The 23,105-nt window shown below is 48.3% G+C and overlaps 2 protein-coding genes across 3 annotated transcripts in view; both read right to left on the reverse strand.

Annotated features, from left to right (window-relative positions):
* Positions 1-482: 482 nt before the first annotated feature.
* LOC144733132 (E3 ubiquitin/ISG15 ligase TRIM25-like) lies at positions 483-10,907 on the reverse strand. The gene is made up of 6 exons (XM_078614895.1): positions 9,510-10,907; positions 8,705-8,800; positions 7,266-7,499; positions 6,212-6,234; positions 5,737-5,849; positions 483-1,735 (listed from the first exon to the last, which is right to left on the reverse strand). Exons 1-6 carry the CDS (start codon positions 10,056-10,058, stop codon positions 1,161-1,163), a joined length of 1,590 nt encoding a protein of 529 aa, XP_078471021.1. The 5' UTR covers positions 10,059-10,907; the 3' UTR covers positions 483-1,160.
* A 4,345-nt stretch (positions 10,908-15,252) lies between these two features.
* LOC144733113 (E3 ubiquitin/ISG15 ligase TRIM25-like) overlaps positions 15,253-23,105 on the reverse strand; it is a 128,060-nt gene continuing 120,207 nt past the window's right edge. For both annotated transcript variants that reach the window (XM_078614876.1, XM_078614877.1), the window contains exon 6: positions 15,253-16,430. In XM_078614876.1, the coding sequence (XP_078471002.1) occupies positions 15,892-16,430 (539 nt within the window). In that variant the 3' untranslated portion in view covers positions 15,253-15,891. The remainder of the gene's footprint in view (positions 16,431-23,105) is intronic.

Consider the following 23,105-nt stretch of genomic DNA (forward strand, 5'->3'; position numbering starts at 1 on the left):
AATGCGGTGACGTGGTGACGTCACAGCGCGGGACTCCCCCAGTGGCGGAAATCCAGAACGTCAGAATCTGTGTTTGTGGTGCAGGAGGAATCCGATGAGCTGTGAAGCTCTTTGTGTTCACAGATGGTGCAGTGGTGAGGGTCGGGCGTGGGAGGTGGGGAGACGTGGTGACGTCACCGCGTTGGGGGAGCGTACGTGGTGACATCACCACGTTGTGGGAGCGTGCGTGGTGACGTCACCACGTTGGGAGAGCGTGCGTGGTGACGTCACCGCGTTATGGGAGCTTGGGTGGTGACGTCACCACGTCCATGACGCAGCAGCAGCAGACAACTTGAACAGCTCGGACATTGTTGGCGCCTTTTTGTGTTTGGCGCCGTCTCTTTATTTGTTTATTAATTTGTAGATTTAATTTGCTTGGCAGTGGCTGTGTAGATGATTCGGTCCTCGTGTTTAATTAATGAACGACGTTGCGGGATGCAGTGAGCACGAATGACGCTGTACACAACTACATTGTTGTTGTTGTGTTCTGTATTTTTATTGTAGAATCGACGATACAAGCGTTACATTGCCACTGTCGTACGCGGACATTTATACTTTTTAAAATCAATATTATTGTTTTGACGTAAAACTTTTCTTGACTGATGACGACCGCTTGTGTTGCGATCAAAACGTCATAAATTTTTGGTTTCACATTTTACATTTGTATTTAATGTTTATTATTAAAATTTTCAGATTTTTCTTATTTTTTCTTTTTTCTATCTACGTGACTTTACCGAAATAACGTAAAGAATATAATATTATTGTTGTTGTGTCTCTCCCACAACCCATGACACCACCAGTGTATAAACACATCCCAGTTCACCATTGCTAATCACTGCACCCTACACCACAGTCACACTCCTCTGGCAGGGTGAATACATCCACGCTGGCTTCACACACACACACAGAGCGGTACTTATTTTATCACCCCCCCCCCCATGAATGTTGTGAGGATTGTATACGCTCAGCTCCCCCCGTTGTGATGGAGAGCCACGCAGCCCCGAGCCACCGACAGCCACCAGCCAGTCACGGGCGTGGCGCTGCGCATGGCGGTGACGAGGGTGGCGAGCGCCGCGCGTCGTGGTGGCGTCTGCCCTCTGCGCTGTTCACGTTCACCTCTCTCAGGACGCGCCACTCAGATCCACGATCCTCACTGAGTCACCAACTTTACCGTACAACCCAAAATACCGCAACCCTAGCCCCAGCCCCAGCCCAGGGTGTAGGGGCTGAGTGAAAGTTTTATTAAACGAGTGCAACAGCGCCATGGAGTCGGCGCTGTAAAACGACAGCAGCCCCGCGTCCCAGTCCAGGTGGACCCCGACTCTCCGCGGAGGCTGCGGCACCGACAGTGACGTCACTACCCCGCCATGCCGCACTGAGAAGCTGTCGCCTTGTTTCTGTAGACACCAGGAGACGTCGCTCTCTCCCAGGCGGCACTCATCACCATCCCCTCTCCGTGGGATCGTCCCGTACGCGACTCCAACCCGACACAGCTCCGCGCTCCCCACGTCCACCTCCCAGTAGTGCTGACCCGACGAGAAGCTCTCAGAGCAGAGAGCTTGGCCCCAGCACTTAAAGCGGTGTGGGTGATGGGGGCGACCCTGGGGGACATCGCTCTGCGTCATCGTCCTGAGATCCGAGGAAATCTGGAGGCGGTTGTGGGCTGAGTTTGTGTCCAGAGTCGGTGAGCGTCCATCTGTGGTGAGTATTAGTGTACACACACTAATATTAGTTAGTGTTAGTGTACACATACTAATATTCGTTAGTGTTAGTGTACACAAACTAATATTAGTTAGTGTTAGTGTACACAAACTAATATTCGTTAGTGTTAGTGTACACATACTAATATTCGTTAGTGTTAGTGTACACATACTAATATTAGTTAGTGTTAGTGTACACATACTAATATTCGTTAGTGTTAGTGTACACACACTAATATTCGTTAGTATTAGTGTACACACACTAATATTATTTAGTATTAGTGTACACACACTAATATTCGTTAGTATTAGAGTACACAAACTAATATTCGTTAGTATTAGTGTACACATACTAATATTCGTTAGTATTAGTGTACACAAACTAATATTCGTTAGTATTAGTGTACATATAATAATATTCGTTAGTATTAGTGTACACTTACTAATATTCGTTAGTATTAGTGTACACATACTAATATTAGTTAGTTTTAGTGTACACATATTAATATTAGTTAGTATTAGTGTACATATACTAATATTCGTTAGTGTTAGTGTACACAAACTAATATTCGTTAGTATTAGTGTACATATAATATTATTCGTTAGTATTAGTGTACACTTACTAATATTCGTTAGTATTAGTGTACACATACTAATATTAGTTAGTATTAGTGTACACACACTAATATTCGTTAGTATTAGAGTACACTTACTAATATTCGTTAGTATTAGTGTGCACAAACTAATATTCGTTAGTATTAGTGTACATATACTAATATTCGTCAGTATTAGTGTACACAAACTAATATTCGTTAGCATTAATGTACACAAACTAATATTCGTTAGTGTTAGTGTACACATACTAATATTAGTTAGTATTAGTGTACACACACTAATATTCGTTAGTATTAGTGTACACAAACTAATATTCGTTAGTGTTAGTGTACACATACTAATATTAGTTAGTATTAGTGTACACATACTAATTTTCGTTAGTATTAATGTACACAAACTAATATTCGTTAGTGTTAGTGTACACTTACTAATATTCGTTAGTATTAGTGTACACATACTAATATTAGTTAGTATTAGTGTACACATACTAATTTTCGTTAGTATTAGTGTACACATACTAATATTCGTTAGTATTAGTGTACACATACTAATATTAGTTAGTATTAGTGTACACACACTAATATTCGTTAGTATTAGTGTACACAAACTAATATTCGTTAGTGTTAGCGTACACATACTAATATTAGTTAGTATTAGTGTACACATACTAATTTTCGTTAGTATTAGTGTACACATACTAATATTCGTTAGTATTAGTGTACATATACTAATATTCGTTACTATTAGTGTACACAAACTAATATTCGTTAGTATTAGTGTACACACACTAATATTCGTTAGTATTAGTGTACACACACTAATATTCGTTAGTATTAGTGTACACACACTAATATTCGTTAGTATTAGTGTACACATACTAATATTCGTTACTATTAGTGTACACAAACTAATATTCGTTAGTATTAGTGTACATATACTAATATTCGTTAGTATTAGTGTACACACACTAATATTCGTTACTATTAGTGTACACATACTAATATTCGTTAGTATTAGTGTACACATACTAATTTTCGTTAGTATTAGTGTACACACACTAATATTCGTTAGTATTAGTGTACACATACTAATATTCGTTAGTATTAGTGTACATATACTAATATTCGTTAGTATTAGTGTACACACACTAATATTCGTTAGTATTAGTGTACTCATACTAATATTCGTTAGTATTAGTGTACATATACTAATATTCGTTAGTATTAGTGTACACATACTAATATTCGTTCGTATTAGTGTACACATACTAATATTAGTTAGTTTTAGTGTACATATACTAATATTCGTTCGTATTAGTGTACACAAACTAATATTCGTTAGTATTAACGTTCATATATTCTAATATTCGTGTGTGCAGTGGTAGTGAAGAGCGGTGATGATGCCAGCACCACGATGTAAACGCCACTCTCACATCCACACACAGACATTGTGTGTCACAGCCTCGCACACTCTCACATCCACACACATTGTGTGACACAGCCTCGCACACTCCCACACCCACACACAGACATTGTTTGTCACAACCTCGCACACTCTCACATCCACACACAGACATTGTGTCACAGCCTCGCACACTCTCACATCCACGCACACAGACATTGTGTGTCACAGCCTCACACACTCTCACACTCACACACAGACATTGTGTGTCACAGCCTCACACACTCCCACACCCACACAGACATTGTTTGTCACAACCTCGCACACTCTCACACCCACACACACACATTGTGTGTCACAGCCTCGCACACTCTCACATCCACACACAGACATTGTGTGTCACAGCCTCGCACACTCTCACATCCACACACAGACATTGTTTGTCACAACCTCACACACTCTCACACTCACACACAGACATTGTGTGTCACAGCCTCGCACACTCCCACACCCACACACAGACATTGTGTGTCACAGCCTCGCACACTCTCACATCCACACACAGACATTGTGTGTCACAGCCTCACACACTCTCACACTCACACACAGACATTGTGTGTCACAGCCTCACACACTCTCACACTCACACACAGACATTGTTTGTCACAGCCTCGCACACTCTCACATCCACACACAGACATTGTGTGTCACAGCCTCGCACACTCTCACACCCACACACACAGACATTGTGTGTCACAGCCTCGCACACTCTCACATCCACACACAGACATTGTGTGTCACAGCCTCGCACACTCTCACATCCACACACACACATCGCGTGTCACAGCCTCGCACACTCTCACACCCCCACACACACATTATGTGTCACTCCGCTGCTAGATGAGCGCCTCCCCGTGCCGTGCGCATCCGGGGGGGCGGGGGGTTATTTGACCATACTTCACCGCTCTCGTCGGTGTGCGTTGGCGATGGTGGTGATCGTGAAGGTGGAAACGTAGAGGTGCAGTACAACAATGGCTCACGCTGCGCTGCCCTCAGCTGGTGTGATGTGTAAACATTTGATACGAGGGAGACAAAGGCGGCCGGGCGTGGTGTTGGCCACCCACTTGCTCGTCTGCCGTGCCGTCCGTCATGTCTACTCGCTAACAGCACTTGACCCATTGGTCTGTTCAGGCTTCACGGGGGAGCTTTGTATTTGCAGGCACTGTATGTACAGTGTTTCACTTTGTGTCGCTGTGCCTGTATTTCTCGCTGGGCTTACTCTCGATCTGCCTGATGCCATCTCCCTCACCTGGTATGCAGGAGCTTGATCTCGACCCGGGCAATGCCTGCTGCTGCTGTATATTTGGAGTCTGTGTCTCTCTCTCTCATCATCATCACGGTGGCTAGAGAGATGTTAACAACCTCGCCAGGTATACATGAGGAGTGGGTTCGATCATGTGACCCTGACAATGCCTGCTGCTACATATTTAGAGTCTGCGTCTCTCTCTCATCATCAGCACAGTGGCTAGGAGATGTTATCTCCCTCGCCTGTTATGTAGGAGGCCTTGGGTTCGATCCCGACCTTGACGATGCCTGCTGTTGGTGCTGTATATTTGGAGTGTTTGTGTCTATCTCCCCGTGGTGGTTGCTTGAATTTTTCTCCGCGTCCTCCAATTTTTCGCTTCACATTTAGACTGAACTTCATGCGTTAAGATCATTTGGCTGCTACTATAAATTTCCACGTGATAATCCATTTAGTTGAGTTGTTATTTGCAGCCAGTTCCCTTGTGAAAAAGAGCCACATAGCTCAATGGACCTTACCAGCTAAAATAAAAAAATGTTTTAAAGATGCACGCCCCAAGGACACGCTACGTGTCTGAAACAAAGTGCAGCAGCCTACGGAGCGGTGCCGGTCTGCATCGTTGTGTTTGTAATGAACGATGTCGACAGAGATCAGTGCAGAGTGCAGAGAGAGACTCACACAAGAGAGCCACGCGCATCGTATTCACTCCTCCTAGCGAGATGACCTCTGTGAGCTCTTGGGGACTGAATGTGGGAGGAGGCGCATCCTGGGTCCCCTGCGAGTCCAAGCTCCTGCACTCAACACGGGACACGCAGAGTCTATGGAGGGTGCAGTCCCTCCACTCACACAGCACGGGACACGCAGAGTCTATGGAGGTGCAGCCCCTCCACTCACTCAGCACGGGACACGCAGAGGGTGCAGTCCCTCCACTCACACAACACGGGACACGCAGAGTCTATGGAGGGTGCAGTTCCTCCACTCACTCAGCACGGGATACGCAGAGTCTAATGCAGGTCCATGTCTCTTGACACATGGACAATATGGGATACAACTCCATACAATTGGGTTTATTAGGAATCACATCTCGACCGTTCGCTGATTTGTCCACCAGGTGGCAGACAGAGCTCGAATTTGAGTCTGGGTTGGTACTGACCTGAGATTCTCATGCAGGGGATCCTGAAAAACACAAACCCGCATTTCACATTAACATTGACATCCTAAACAGATGCCCCACCTCCACACAGTCACCTGCCGCTTACAGTGGAGCGCAACATCAAGGAATGAATAAATACCTGCAACCAGAGAATGATGAAAAACAGTTATCTATGGGGACCTATTTGCCAATATTGATATGATGAAAAAATAGGAAGTGACTTTATAATGTATGGCAATTAAAAGAGGAGGTGTTAAGATGTTATTGTTCTTAACACCTAACAGATTCCTATTGCAAGGTATCACTGCTCAACCAGAGCTATGAATACTTTGATACTTGCATTGCCTTTGTACTGTTAAGCCTCACCATGGCACCTCCTTTGCCAGTACCAAAATATGAGAACAGGATTTCCCCTTTTTTCTGGCAACAAAACAGGTGTCAAGATGTTAAAACACCAAACTGAAACCTTTACAAGGAATCATGTCTGCATTAACCACAATACTTGTGGTCAAAATGCAAAGAAAAAACATCCTCTGATAATATCTGTGGCATTGTCCTTGAAACTGATTGGTCCACACCAGAGAAAGCTTTCTTTTGGGCCTCGTCTCAAACATTGTTAGACCAGAGGACGCCAAAAGGCGTATGCCAAAAGAAAACTGGTGTGGACCAATCAGTTTCAAGGACAATGCATACAGTATATTATCAGAGAATGTTTTTTTGTATGCATTCTAACCATACATATTGTGGTTAATGCAGACATGATTCCTTGTAAAGGTTTCAGTTTGGTCTTTAACATCTTAACACCTGTTTTGTTGCCAGAAAAAAGGGGAAAACCTATGATCTAATCGAAGCAAATTTCCCTAAACACCTGATGTTGATTTTAAATGTGGAGGGAAAACCCAGAGGACCACGCATGCACGAGGAGAGAGAGAGGCACAAACTGCGAATATACAGCAGACGTCTGGGTTGTTATTGAATCCACAACCTCCTGCATACGAGGCGAGGTAGTTAACATCTCCTAGCCACCGCGGCGAGTGAATGGAGGTGGTGCCACCTGCAGAAAGGAGAGCGGGTCCTGCACCGCGAGGGCGGTGAGCAGCTGGTTGATCTCCTGCTCCAGGCCGCGTGCTCTGCTCTCGTAGCGAGCGATGTCCGCCTGGATGCGGGACAGCACGGAGCTGCCCTCCTCGTCCGCGCGCTCCAGCGCTTCCCTCTCCTCCTCCTCGAGCTGCTCCCTCCGGCGCTCAAACTCTCGGCTGATCCGCGCCTTGATCCCACGCAGAGACTCCTACACAGACAGTGCCGAGTTGTTGAGTCACACGTTAGGTAACGACATAATGTGGTGTCGTACAGGCAATGATTGTTACCATACCTAGATTATGTACATGGAGGTGGGCGACATGTACATTGGGAGCTCGTGAACATATGAAGCACAGGGAGAATGAAAATGGGACATGCGGGGAATATATCATAGGCAAGGATAGTATATGAATTACTTATGTCTGTAGCTACACGTTGCTGAGTGTCTATCTGGGGGAAATTAAATACATCTCTATGGGTATCATTCGCGTCTGTCTGTGCGAATTAAATCAAAACAAAGTCTCTTGCCGAGAACATTCCCAGGAAATTGTGTCAAAGTTTCTGCGAATATACAGAACAAATACACGTGACATTGCTCGATGGTTTAAAGCAAAAATGTGCTGAAAGACAAATACTGCTGATTTCTAAGGCAATACTCACGTCCACTCTCCCTGGCACTCAGGTTAAGTTGGTGGGGTCAAAATGGAGGTTGCGAGCAATAAAGAAATCGACAGGGAAAGTCACCAACGCATCGTCTAGCGTGGATCGATTCCATCCCTCCAAAACCAAAACTGCTGTCATGTTGAAAATTGCGTCATCAATTAAGTTTATGTTTTATTGCGTGGTGGCCTTCCAATCACGTCGTAAACGTGTGTTGCAAATGGGGCCATCCTAAACCAGTTGTAATGTTTCCCACATTTTTATCCTGATGTGTAAAGATACACAAAAGGAATATATTTAGTTGAAGATTAAAGTTTCAGAAAGGTTATGTCCTCAAAAAATGGGCTTTAAAAATGTTTTAGGACAAACACAGTTACGAACTCACACTTTTCTATGTTACAGTGTGATGTCGTTGATTTTGTATATTTATAGTAGGCAGCCAGTGAGTTGTCATTGGCAAACGATTCGCTTGAAATCCACACTGCTTGCAATTCACCGAAGTTATATCCCGTCCCGACGCGTGGGGCAGTGCTCGTCAATAATAAGAGTTACTTCAGCAGTTTCTTCTTGCTGTGGTTGTCCCACCTGATGACGATTGCTTGTGTTGCGATCGAAACGTCGTGATCTTTTATTTTTTCTACCTACGTGACTTTACCGAAAGAACCAAAGAGTTGAATAAGAGTATGGTTTAATTAAATACGATTCTTAGGCAAACCAGAAGAGGGAATTGCGCGGCTGCCATCTCTCTTGTACCTCCACGCGCCGGTAGTCGCCCCTGAGTGTCCGTGTCCGTGACGCCGCCGTGTTCCTCTTCTCTTCTCTTCCCTCCTTCTTGACTCTGAGCTCCTCCTGCGTTGTGGTAGATAAATCAATAAATACGCGGTGCTCACCATTGCCATTGGTGGATCACTGATTGATCATCCCGCATCTCCGATTAGCATGGTTGGCTCTGAAATAAGTTCAACACACATACACACATCTGTTGTCATTATATTCCTGCATACCTCTCCATTCATATTTTTACTTTTCTCACGATTGTATCCCGACTGCACTGTCCGTGTCATGTATTGAGACGAAGAATCCAATCGAATACTGCAGATCAATGCAATATCCTGTTAGACAACATCATTGACAAATATCACGTACATTTTAAAATATGTTTTTAACCTCTACCAGCGATGGGTGTAGCGGCTTCTCACACTCCCTGCTATACATAGCAACGTTTCTCAATTAGTCAAACTAAGATTTAGAATTCTCACGCAAAATATTGTTTAACGTGCTGCCAAATGTTGACTCAGCTTCGACCATCAACTCACTAAACTTGAGAATCCGGTTTAATCCATGGGCGGCCGACAAGATTCCAACTGAGCATTACAGCGTTACCGTCTCAGCGTTCTGACGTCTGAGCCACCCTGCCACCTCTACCTGGGTCTCCCTGTAAAGGGACGTTTGGTCGTAACAAGAGCTCACCTGGTCGAGGTGAGGGGTCACGATCTACTGATGTGAATCTCTCAACCTCCTGTAACAATGTGGATTGCAATGGAGCATTACACTTCACCTGTCTTGTCTGTTGCGCTTTTTCCACTGTGATGACTCTGTGTCCGGAGTGGTCTCCTGCGACGGGGCAGACATGGCAGACCGGGATCTTGTCCTGTTCACAGTAAAGAACGAGCTCCTGTCTGTGCTCCCGGCAGCGTCGCTCCTCCAGGTTCGCGGTGGGAGCCACCAGGATGTGATCACTCAGCCTGGGATTCTCTACATGAGGCCTCAAGTGCGTCGCACAGAAGGACATCTCACATCTCAGGCAGGTCTTCACTGCAGGCGTTTGGCAGTGGTCACACACGACGGCCGCGGCCATCCCGTCTCCAACTCTGAGCTGCTCTACCAGGTTGGCGAGGGCCACGTTCCTCCTCAGCTGGGGTCGCACAGGGAAGGTCGCTCGGCACTGCGGGCAGCTGAAGCTTCTCGCCGTCTCCCAGGCGGCCTCCAGGCACCGCAGGCAGAACGAGTGTCCGCAGCTCAGCGTGGCGGGGCAGACGAACGTGCCCAGGCAGATGGAGCAGCGCAGCTCACTGTCCACACTCTCACTGGGAGTCGCGCTCGCCATGACCCATGGCTTCGCTGGGATCGCTCGCTGTGTGGCTCAGAGAGACGCTGGGCCAGGACCTCTCTCTTATAGCGACGGTGAAGAAGGAAGTAAAATACTTGAAATGCTTTCATTGTCGTCACTGACATCACGAGACACCGCCTCGAATGTGAACCCGCACCCCAAGGTGCGCAAACAGCAGCCTAAAGGTGAACACGGCTACTGTACACACGTTGACATTTGAAGAAAAGAGTGCTGTTGTTAATATAAATCGGTGAGGCTCAGCTGCGGTGGCTCATTCGTGAGATGAGTGCCGAGAGATAAACTCATCCTTCTACAGCAAGTTGGTGGAAAGATGTTATCTCCCTCTCCAGGTATACAGGAGGTGGTGGGATTTGATCCCTACCCTGACGCCTGCTTTATATTTAAAACCTAAGAAGATGATTCCTTGCAGTCACGAAAGCTTCAAATCTAGAATTTATATTTAAAGTTTGCGTCTCTCTCTCTCTCTCTCTTCGTGGTCGCGTGAATTTTTCTCCGGGCCCTCCGGTTTTCCCTCCGCATTTACAATCAACATCACGCGTTTGGAGTAGTTGGCTGCAATACATTTCCACGTGATAAGCCATCATTTGTGGTCAGGTCGTTTCTGAAAAAATTAACCTGTAAAAACAAAGTTTTTCACTATAAATCCTTTATATGCGTGGCATCGGTTTTATTTTTTTATTCATTTCTGTTTTTCTTGAGTAAGAGTTTCATTTTCATAGTGTGTTGACACACATCCAGAATAATTTTCTGTGTTTAGGAAAAATATATGATTGTGTTAGTGAAATTTTTTTTTCATAAAAGTGTAAAATATTGGAAAAAAATTTCACGAAAATAAATTGTCACGCACAACGAGTCTGTGTGCAAAATGTCAGCTCAATTGGATCACGGGAAGTGGGTTAAAAAACGACCGAAAGATTTGCACGGTCGTAAGCGCGCAAGCAAGCAAACAAGTGAACTTAATATAAAGGATTTAAAAATAGCTACACAGCTCAGTGAGCCTTACCTGCTAAAATTAAAATAAATAGTTGGTGTAGTTGTAGATATCTCATGATGTCCTGTAACTCCATCTCCGTGTAATTACCCCAACGTGACAAGTTGCTTGAATGTCATCGTGGCATCAGAAAAATAAGTAATATTAAAAAAACTTTTTTTAAACAGGCTTTTATGAAATGTATTCGTAATGGCAGAACTCCACGACTCCAGGAAGTGGCCCTGAAGCTTACCATGACGTAAGGACCGTGGCCAATTACAGCCAACGTCAGTTGACTGTGGACAATTAGACCCAAACCGAAACATAACATATCAAAAGAATGTTTAAAAATATAGATTTTTTTATGATAGAATATAGCATTGTCATCAGTTTGACATAAGTATACCAAGTTTGCAGTCGATATCACATTGGGAAGTGGGTTAAAATTGAGATACAAGATTTGAGGATACAACAACGACAACAGACAGAGTGAGTTAAAAGAAAGCGCGTTTTAATAAAAAAAAATACGTGTAGCCTCCCGTGACAGACCCTGGAATCTTGAACCTTTTGCTAGCAGTGTGAATCTATCACCAACTCTACTTGCCTCCATCACCCACTGCTGACGATGTCACCGTCTCTCACTCTCACCTTGTCCGAGACTGCAGATCCCCGTGCCGGCCATTCACAGCCACACCCACCGCTTACTTCACCTGCGTTGTTGTTTCACATTCACACGCACGGCTACTCAACACGCATGCACACGCAGCAACACAAATGCCCATCGGCGTTCACCATGATTGCAATTTTTTTAACCAATAAAACTAAACTATTTTTTTTTATTTAACCAGGTGTAATGCCCCACTGAGCTATGAGCTTATTTTTCAGAAGCGACCTGCCCATCACAAATGACAGCTCAACAAAGTGGCTCATCATGTTGTAAATGCATAGCAGCCAAATAATCTAAATGCTGCACTCTAAACGCTGCTTGAACCCGGAGACGCTCTCTTGGGCTCTGCGGGTTGTTCACAGCAGATAACGAATGCCTTGGACTCTACACCCCAGTCGGACTCGTGGGAAAGCGCGACCTGGATTACACTGAACACACGGCCTGGACTCTCCACTTAACCTACTAACGGATAAAAACGCGGCACTGCATTTGAAAGCTTCCTTCTACCAGGTCACCAATGCGAGCGAAGGGGGTCCCCACGATGTCCACGGCACATTCATCGGTGCAGCAGCAGCAGCAGCGACGGCTCAGTGCTGAGTGAGGCGCAGTGGCTCCAGGCCAGACAGGCAACGTGATCCGCCGCGGGTTTTGCAGCCAACAAAATCCTCGCAGCGTTCCGGGAGAGCCGGTTAGGTGACAGCTCAGCACCCCTTGGGTGCCGCGCAGCCCACACCCGCAGACGCATTCGGTCACACTGTCTAACTCACTCACACACTCACTCACTTACACACTCACACACACTTACACACACTCACTCACACACACACACACTCACTCACACACACTTACACACTCACTCACTTACACACTCACTTACACACTCGCACACTCACTCACTCACAATCACTCACTCGCACACTCACACACGGACCTACGGTCTGTCTCTCTCTTTCTCACTCACCGTTTGTATAAAGCCGTCTCTGTCCCGTCTGTATGCTCCCGTACATGAATCTGTGTCTCCCTCGAGCCTGCGCGTCTCCCTCGAGCCCGCGCGTCTCCCTCGAGCCTGCATATATCTATAAAAAGTCATCTGTTTCCCGTCCGTGTTGTATATTTGCCTTTTCCAAAAATGTATATTAAGAGTGATATTGCCTATTTTTAACGTATCAGTTTTTTTTCTCTGGATTTAGTACGTTCTAAAAAAACACATCACACGAATTATGTAAATTCTCCACGTCCAGAATAACATGTATCCCAAGGGTATATCCAGAGCCTGCCCAACCGCCTTTGTCTTCCCAGTGGCTGTCATTGCATGCTGCAGCAGGAATTCATGTTAAGGATGAGTCGACCTAAAGAGGGGGGAAGGCCGCTTCACAATAAACAAGACGACAGACACACACCACACCAGGGGCAATTAAGAACATCTGCGCTCACACAATCTTGGGATGACCTCCGGAGGCAGGGAGGGGAGTTTTTAGAGTTTTAGAGGGGTTATGACATCAGGTGTCAGCATGGCCAAAATATCACTTTCATTGTTTATTTAAATTAGTAAATTTATATATCTTAGTAATTTTATTTACATGTATTTTATTCATTTTATTATTCATTCACATTATTAATTGTATTATTCATTTGCTTTACTTATTATTCACTTAATTTGCTACGTAATGTTCTTCTGTTATTCTTTGCGCTCATTTGCAAGTTCACTTTGCTCAGTAGATGGTTGCTGCTGAGGTCGTGACGGGTTTCGTTAATTCCATTTGCGTTGCTCTGTGGCCCCGGTACCGTCCCCGTGCTGCTGCGATGTGCACCGATGCCCACTTTAGTGAGGGCGACGTTGGCACGCAGACTGAAGATCGATTGAAGAGGACAAAAGCGAGTCCCTTCATGTCCAGTCAATGTCTCTTTACTTGAACAAATATGCAAAACATTACCCCATTGTCTTCTTGGTTCTTTCGGTAAAGTAACGTAGAAGGAAAATAATAAAATAATAAAAATAAAACATAATAAAATAATTCTCACGACGTTTCGGCCACAACGCAAGTAGCCGTCTTCAGGTGGAGAACAGGTCACACTGCCTTCTCGACAGACCTGTTCTCCACCTGAAGACGGCTGCTTGCGTTGTGGCCGAAACGTCGTGAGAATTATTTTATTATGTTTTATTTTTATTATTTTCCTTCTACGTTACTTTCCCGAAAGAACCAAGAAGATGAATCCCTGCAGTCACGAAAGCTTTAAATCGAAATTACCCCATTGCTCGAGGAGTATCCTGACGCTCATTAAATAACTCAACCGCTATAATTGGAATCTCAGCTCCACCGTAACGAAGAATGAAAGCTGTCAATGCTCCCCACGTTTCAGCTTTCAACTGAAGAAGCGTCAAATCTTGACGATGCTCCCAGCACGTGGAGGGAACGTCACAGACATCGCGCTGATCAACAAGGGGCAGAACCTGAAAGCGCATCGGAGAGAGGCACAACGCGTAATCTGCACACCGCACTCCGACGTGCACGCCGCTCACCAATCCCAGCGCCACAGTCCAGGCTCAACCTTGCGGAGCTTCCGAGATCTGGAAAAAAAAATCGGCGGCATTCCGGATTAATTTGGCCACAGCCTCTTTTGAAATCTCCCGTGCACTTTCATTGCTCAGCGCGCCCCGCGAATCCCTGCGGTGGAGTGGCAGCGCCCTCGCGTGGCGCGCACCAACACCGCTCCAGGCAGCGCAGGGACCCAAACGGCGTCTGGGAATCGGTCGCGATTCGTGACTCGGTCTGCAACTCTGGACCAGTGCCGGCAGTTAAACGATGAACCCCACGTGACCCCCAACATCCCCACCTCCCCCACCCCCTAGGGGTCCCTCCTCTCACGTGACAACCCCCAAGCCCCTCCACCCCTCACCCAGACAACCCCCCCCACCTCACTCACCCTTCCCAAGCACCCCGCACACCCTCCGCTACCCCTCCCCCTGGTGGTTGTTGTTGCGGTGGTGATTGTGGTGGTGGTTGTTGTTGTCCTGGTAATTGTTGTGGTTGTTGTGGAGGTGGTTGTTGTGGTGGTGGTTGTGGTGGTTGTTGTTGCTGCTCTACCACTTTCTCCTGACGAGCACCAGGGTCACGTGGCGCCCTCGCGGGAAGTTCCCAGCAGCGTCAGTGGTGACGTCACCCCCCCCCCCCACAGTGCTGGGTCACAGCAGCGAGGCTGCAGGGTGCCCCTCAGGTCCTCTGTCTGTTTTTGTGTGGGGGCGCTTGTGTGGTGACGTCACCGCGTTGGGGGAGCGTGCCTGGTGACGTCACCGCGTTGTGGGAACGTGCGTGGTGACGTCACCACGTCCATGATGCAGCAGCAGACAACTTGAACAGCTCGGACATTGTTGGCGCCTTTTGTGTTTGGCGCCGTCTCTTTATTTGTTTATTAATTTGTAGTTTTAATTTGCTTGGCAGTGGCTGTGTAGAGGATTTGCTCCTCGTGTTTAATTAATGAACGGCGTTGCGGGATGCAGTGAGCACGAATGACGCTGTACACAGCTACATTGTTGTTGTTGTGTTCTGTATTTTTATTGTAGAATCGACGATACAAGCGTTACAATGCCTCTGTCGTACGCGGACATTTATACTTTTTAAAATCAATAATATTATTGTTTTGACGTAAAACTTTTCTTGACTGATGACGACCGCTTGTGTTGCGATCAAAACGTCATTAATTTTTGGTTTTTCATTTTAAATATGTATTTAAAGTTTATGATTACATTTTTCATATTTTTCTTTTTTTTTATCTACGTGACTTTACCGAAAGAACGTAAAGAATATAATATTATTGTTGTTGTGTCTCTCCCACAACCCATGACACCACCAGTGTATAAACACATCCCAGTTCACCATTGCTAATCACTGCACCCCTACACCACAGCCACACTCCTCTGGCAGGGTGAATACATCCACGCTGGCTTCACACACACACAGAGCGGTACTTATTTTATCACCCCACCCTCCCATGAATGTTGTGAGGATTGTTTACGCTCAGCCCCCCCGTTGTGATGGAGAGCCACGCAGCCCCGAGCCACCGACAGCCACCAGCCAGTCACGGGCGTGGCGCTGCGCGTGGCGGTGACGAGGGTGGCGAGCGCCGTGCGTCGTGGTGGCGTCTGCCCTCTGCGCGGTTCACGTTCACCTCTCTCAGGACGCGCCACTCAGATCCACGATCCTCACTGAGCCAATCCCCACCCCCAGCCCGGGGTGTAGGGGCTGAGTGAAAGTTTTATTAAACGAGTGCAACAGCGCCATGGAGTCGGCGCTGTAAAACGACAGCAGCCCCGCGTCCCAGTCCAGGTGGACCCCGACTCTCCGCGGAGGCTGCGGCAACGACAGTGACGTCACTACCCCGTCATGCAGCACTGAGAAGCTGTCGTCAAGTTTCTGTAGACACCAGGAGACGTCGCTCCCTCCCAGGAGGCACTCAGCACCACCCCCTCTCCGTTGGATCGTCCTGTACGCGACTCCAACCCGACACCAACTCGCGCTCCCCACATCCACCTCCCAGTAGTGCTGACCCGACGAGAAGCTCTCAGAGTACAGGGCTTGTTGCCAGACATCAAAGCGGTGTGGGTGATGGGGGCGACCCTGGGAGACATCGCTCAGCGTCATCGTCCTGAGATCCGAGGAAATCTGGAGGTAGTCGTTGGCTGAGTTTGTGTCCAGAGTCGGTGAGCGTCCATCTGTGGTGAGTATTAGTGTACACATACTAATATTAGTTAGTATTAGTGTGCACATACTAATATTAGTTAGTATTAGTGTACACATACTAATATTCGATAGTATTAGTGTGCACATACTAATATTAGTTAGTATTAGTGTGCACATACTAATATTAGTTAGTATTAGTGTACACACACTAATATTCGTTAGTATTAGTGTACACATACTAATATTCGTTAGTATTAGTGTACACATACTAATATTCGTTAGTATTCGTGTACACAAACTAATATTAGTTAGTATTAGTGTACACATACTAATATTCGTTAGTATTAGTGTACACATCCTAATATTCGTTAGTATTAGTGTACACATACTAATATTCGTTAGTATTCGTGTACACAAACTAATATTAGTTAGTATTAGTGTACACACACTAATATTCGTTAGTATTAGTGTACACAAACTAATATTCGTTAGTATTCGTGTACACAAACTAATATTAGTTAGTATTAGTGTACACACACTAATATTCGTTAGTATTAGTGTACACATACTAATATTCGTTAGTATTAGTGTACACAAATTAATATTCGTTAGTATTAGTGTACACACTAATATTCGTTAGTATTAGTGTACACAAACTAATATTAGTTAGTATTAGTGTAAACATACTAATATTCGTTAGTATTAGTGTACACACTAATATTAGTTAGTATTAGTGTACACATACCAATATTAGTTAGTATTAGTGTACACACACTAATATCAGTTAGTATTAGTGAAGTATTGGAAATGACGGCAGGAAACTCCTTTGACGGGAACACACTTCTTTTATTAAATCTCGACTTGAACGATACAACGCGTGGCCTCTCTTCTTCACAGTACGGTCACCATACAACGGTACAACTCGTGACCTCTTCTCTCCGCTCCACACTTCTCTCAACTCCCGTAGACTCTGTGCTGCTGGCTCTCTGTGCCTCGTGTAGACTCCGCGCCTCGGCTACACTCTTCTCTCGTCTCGTGTAGACTCTGCGCCTCGGCTACACCCTTTACTCGTCTCGTGTAGACTTTACGCCTCCGCTACACTCTTCACTCGTCTCGTGTAGACTTTACACATCTGGCTACACACTCTTCAGTACCCGTCTCGTGTAGACCTTACATCTCCGGCTACACACTCTTCAGTACCTATCTCGTGTAGACCTTATACTCTCTCTGGCTACACCGTATGCATTACTCGGCTCGTGTAGACCTTACACTCTCTCTGGCTACACCATATGCATTACTCGGCTCGTGTAGACCTTTCTCTCTCTCTGGCTACACCTTGTACATTACTCTCCATTACTCTACATTACTCTCCCTTATTCTCCATTACTCTCCTCTCCGGGCTCTATCTCTGCACCTTCGTCTTCATTCCTAGATGGTTCCACTTCCTCCCTCTACTCCTCTGTGCATCACCTTATATATCCCTTCCTCCCGGGAGACGGAGCGGATGCGGACCTCAACGTCGGCACCGCTCCTCAGTTACCCAATCACCATGCGCTATCTCTACGATCCGTTTCCGCCCAGCGCGTGTTTCCACTCATCGACCAATCACACCGCGCTGCCACCCGATCACTCCCTCTCAGCGCGTCACCGGCACACAGCCAATCAGCAGCACTACCCCCACCCGCGCTGACGCCTGCTCCTCCCCGTCAGCGCGCGTCACCACACACACACCCGTACATACGCGCTGGCACACGACGTATACCTCCAGCGCGTATCACCACTACATCACCCCCTCCCACATAGCTCGCAGCCGGCCCGGCTGCTAACAACAACCAACCGCAACGATAAGACGACAACCCAACCCAAAAAAAAAACCCCGTAACCCCCCAGTGTGCCCCGTAACATAACAAGAACAACAACAACAACAAGAACTATGTACAAATTGACAACGAACACAAGAAAAGTCAACAACAACACAATACACGCGAATTCCAGAAAACGAACGCGCCCAGCGTCCCTGCGACTACACGCAGTGACGAGGCGCTCCAACTGCCCCGACTCCTCACGAGGCGGGTCACGCAAAGTAGCGCGACCTGGCGCGAGTCCGTCTGGCTGGTCCGTCGTATGGGGCGGGACACTGACGACCGTCCGGCGGTTCCGGCAGCTCCAGACGGCGCGGAACGGGCCTGAAAGGGCCGGCCCCGCCGCGGAGATCCGGCCGCCGGTGGTCGGCAGCTGTCAGTTCCGAGACACCTGGGAGCAGATCAGGCGAAAATACGTGTGGATCAGGCAGAGACATTTCCCCCTGTGGGTCGCCAGTCACGTCACATGCTCGGCCCTCACGACACAAGGGGAGGCCATATGGAGGCGAGAACGGTTTCAGTCGGGAGGGGTGAACGTACCAACGGCGCTTTCCCCACTTTATCTGAACGCACTGGGGCCGTGCAATGCGCACGACCTCCACGGGTCCCCTCCACGGTCTCAACAATTTAGGCGATGTAGCCAAGGGTGCCTGAGGGCAATGCAGCCAGGCCCTGTCACCTGGTTTCCATTCGTGCATGGACACCTTCCGTGCCCGCAACCGTTCATTAGCAATTTGGCGAGCCCGCGAATTAAGCCGTGCGGCCTCCCTCGCCTCTGTCAGCTTGTGAATATTAAACTTAATATGTTCTGCCAATTTAGAATTATTTCGTGGAGCGGACAGGCCAAGTTGCGTTTCCATTGGCGGGTCAGCTTCCCGACCGTACATCAAATAGAATGGGGAAAACCCCGTAGCTGCATGGGGGGCCATTTTATACGCGGCAAGGACCCCCGGGACCTGCAGGTCCCAATCTACATGTGCCTCACACACCTGCTGGCACAGCATGGAAGTTAAAGTTTTATGAAGTCTCTCCACCATCCCGTCTGTCTGCGGGTGGTACGGGGAGGTACGCACCTTCTTGGTACCCAACAGATCGCACACCTCTTGCAACAATTTACTCGAAATTTTTTTACCTTGGTCGGTGAGCAGGCGTTCGGGAGCCCCCTTGTCCAGGACATAGCCCTGGACGAAGGCGTCCGTCACAGCCGCTGCCGACTGGTTAGCGAGAGGCCACGCCATAGGCCATCGGGTAAAGTATTCGACCCCCACTAACAAGTATTTATTTTCTCTCGGCGTGACTGGAAAGGGCCCCAAAATATCGAGTGCAACGAGCTCGTTAGTGAGCGAGACCTGAATAGATTGCAGCGGTGGATTAGCTGCCACGGGCGGTGGTTTACGTCTGGCGCACTCAACGCACCCCTTCAGAATATTTACCACATCACTTCCCATTCCCGGCCAGTAATAGTCACGCTGAAGCAGGGCAAGCGTCTTGTTAACTCCCAAATGCAAGAGGCGTTCGTGGGCCGCCAAGACAACCCTCCCCCTTACAGTGGAAGGCACCACGAGTGCGTTCCGCCGGGACAAACTGTCCCATCTTAATAGCATGCCCTGCTTAAGTACATAGGAGCCGGTGCGGTCCTGGTCCCCCTCGGGACCCCCCACCTTGCGGCGCAATGCTAGCAGCGAGCTGTCCGCCATCTGGAGACGGCCCCATTCGCTGAGCGACAACGAGAGCAGCGAGTCCCGACCCTGAGAGGCAGTGGAATCATCCACGATCGGTGCGCCCGCTGTCGCAGCCAGTGCCCCCATCTCCCCCGCAAGCGTCGGTTTACAGCGCGCCGATCCCGACAAACACGCGCATTCATTACAAGGCAACAACCGCGACAGGCAATCGGCATTTGTGTGTCGCAACCCCTTACGGTACGTAGTCGTAAACTGATAGTCCTGGAGGACTTCCAACCACCGCGACAACTGGCCCGAGGGTTGGGCGACCCTCAATGAATACTGTAGCGCCGCGTGGTCCGTTCGGACCGTAAAGTGACGACCATAGAGATATGGTCTGAACTGTTGCACAAAAAAGACAATGGCAAGCAGCTCGCGACGGGTGACGCAGTAGCGCTGCTCCGCCGGAGACAACACCCTACTACCGTAGGCGACAACTCTTTCGACACCCCCGACGACTTGGGATAGCACCCCCCCAATGCCCGTGTTGCTAGCATCCGTGTCCAGCAAAAAGGGACTCGCAAAATCGGGATAACACAAGGGTGGGGCACCCACCAAGGCGTCCCGGAGGGAGCGAAACGCGGCTTCCTCCTCCGGTCCCCATTTGAACTTCACTCCCTTCGCCGTTAGAGCGTGCAAGGGTTTAGCAATAGTGGCGAAGTGCTCAACGAACCGCCGGTAATAAGAAGCAAACCCGATGAAACTACGCACGTCGGAAACGGACGTAGGTGTCGGCCAAGAACCGACACAATCCGTCTTCGCGGGATCGGTGGAGATCCCCGAAGAATCGACAATGTGACCCAAGTATCTAACCGACTTACGAAGGAGGTGACATTTGGCCGGTTTAAATTTTAGTTTAGCCGATCGCATTCGCAAGAACACCCCTCTCAATCGCTGGAGGTGTTCCTCAAATGTTTTACTGAAAACAATGACATCGTCCATATAAATCAAGCATGTATCCCACTGCAAGCTCGACAAAACCAACTCCATAAGTCGCTGAAACGTCGCTGGAGAGGAGTGAAGTCCCATGGGTAACCGGTTAAACTGGAACAGCCCCCCTGGAGTCCGAAATGCTGTCTTAGGTTTCGACTCTTCGTCGAGTGGCAACTGCCAAAACCCCGATAACAAATCAAGAGTCGAAAAATATCGTGCACCAGACAATGCATCGAGGGACTCATCCATCCTGGGGAGCGGATACGCGTCAGCCACAGAGATCTTATTCAGGCGACGGAAATCAACGCAGAATCGCAGGGACCCGTCCTGCTTCTTAACCAGCACAATAGGCGCTCCCCACGGGCTGGAGGAGGGCGAAATAATATCGGCTTCTAACATTTCGTTAACAGCCGAATGAACATGTTCCTTCTCCGCAGGACTCAGTCGGAAGGGATTTAGCCTGACCGGCGCCGCATCGCCCGTTTCAATGTGGTGGTGCAACAAATCCGTGCACCCAATGTCATACTTATGTTTACTGAACACATCAGAAAATTCTATGAGCAACTCGCGCAGCGCACCCAACTGCACCGCCGACAAATCGTCCGAGGCGGCGCATAGCGAATGGACCCACTCAAGGTCCTCCCTTGTCTCAACGTTGTGCGCGGGGCTCGAGGCCACCTGCGCAACCAACCCATCATCCACAGGGACCCGCGCCGCGTGAGCCAGCACGGTGCCCTGTTGAATGACAGCTGGCCGCGACCCCGCGTTCAAAACCATTACAAACGGATCCCTGTCAGCCCGCACCAAAGTGTGAGCCACCGATAAATCAAGACCCCCGACAGCCTTTTTAGAAGGACCCAAAAGCACACTTTGTTCCAAAGCCTCCCTCACCCATGGTTTCCGCAACCGGAGGGGAATTAACATCTGTGAACCCGGGGGCACATGCACGGTCTGTGTCGCCACCGCTTGTATCGTAGCGCACGCCGTCCGAATGTCAGTAGGGCTCGTCAAAAATGCAATCCGGCGACCCGATGGCAGTTCAATGCATCGTTGATCGATAAGAATTTTAATGGGCATTTTAGCCAAAAAATCAGTGCCCAAAAGACAAGGAACCGCCAAAGAAGACGAAACGAAAACGGGTCCCGACAATTTGATATCTCCAATGCAAATGGACGCCCTAATCTGACCGATAATGCCCAACGATCCCCCATTAGCGGCGTAAAATGGCACATCCACCGGGAGCAGCGGACGACATTGGACTGGAAGAATATTATAAATGAGGTCCGATATAATAGTTGCCGACGCCCCCGTGTCCACTAACACCCTAATCTCGACCCCATCAATAGATCCCGTAACAACGGACGAACCCGCCGAAGCAGCCACAATTCTATGCCCCAATTCCGCCCATTCAATATCTCCCTGGTCCCGGCCGAACCCCTCTCGCCGAACCGAATCCCCGAACCTTAACCGGCCCTCCTCCGCCGCGACGCGGCGTCCCATGTGTGTCGAGTATACAGGCCGAGCGTGTGAGGTGCCGCGACTTGCCGGGGATTGTAGAGATGACTTGGGCTCTCGGTCGTCGTCCAGCCGAGCCCCCATGGCGCGCTGACGCGGAGCGCGGCACCCGGACGCCACGTGGCCCCGGAGGCCGCAGTTATAGCACGTGACGAGGGTCGGAGTAGATCTCGGTTGCTCCGACTTTCGGCCCGATCGCAGAGGCGACCGAGCCCCCGGCCTCCAGTCCCCTGGTCGTCCCGCGGCGAACGCCTCCTCTCGTGGGCTGACGACTTGGGGTTCGGTGACCACCGAACCCGGAGCTGCGACGACGGCAGCGTTGCAAATAACTCCTTGTTTCCGTTGTAGGGCCTCGTGCGCTTGAATACTCGTGGCGACTCTCAAAGAAGAAATATCAATCTCGTCAGCTGTGTTGATAGGGACCCCCAGGTCCTGCGCCAACTTAAGCAGCTGCTCCAAAACCATCGTGTCTTGGCCCTCCTCGTCCATCCGAGGGAACGCAGCATCGGCAAGAGCCAGCAACGCCGTGCAATAGGCCAGCGCGGTCTCCGTGTCCGTTTTCCGTCTTGCGTAGAAATGATTGCGGCACGCCGAGGGAGGTCCGTAGACCCTGGCCAACAGACCCAGCGCATCCTTCAGCGTGGAGCGGTCCGACTTCCGTGCGGACCTGAAGGCC

This window comes from Lampetra planeri, chromosome 45, assembly GCF_965212315.1.
Source record: "Lampetra planeri chromosome 45, kcLamPlan1.2.h2, whole genome shotgun sequence".
NCBI lineage: Eukaryota > Metazoa > Chordata > Hyperoartia > Petromyzontiformes > Petromyzontidae > Lampetra > Lampetra planeri.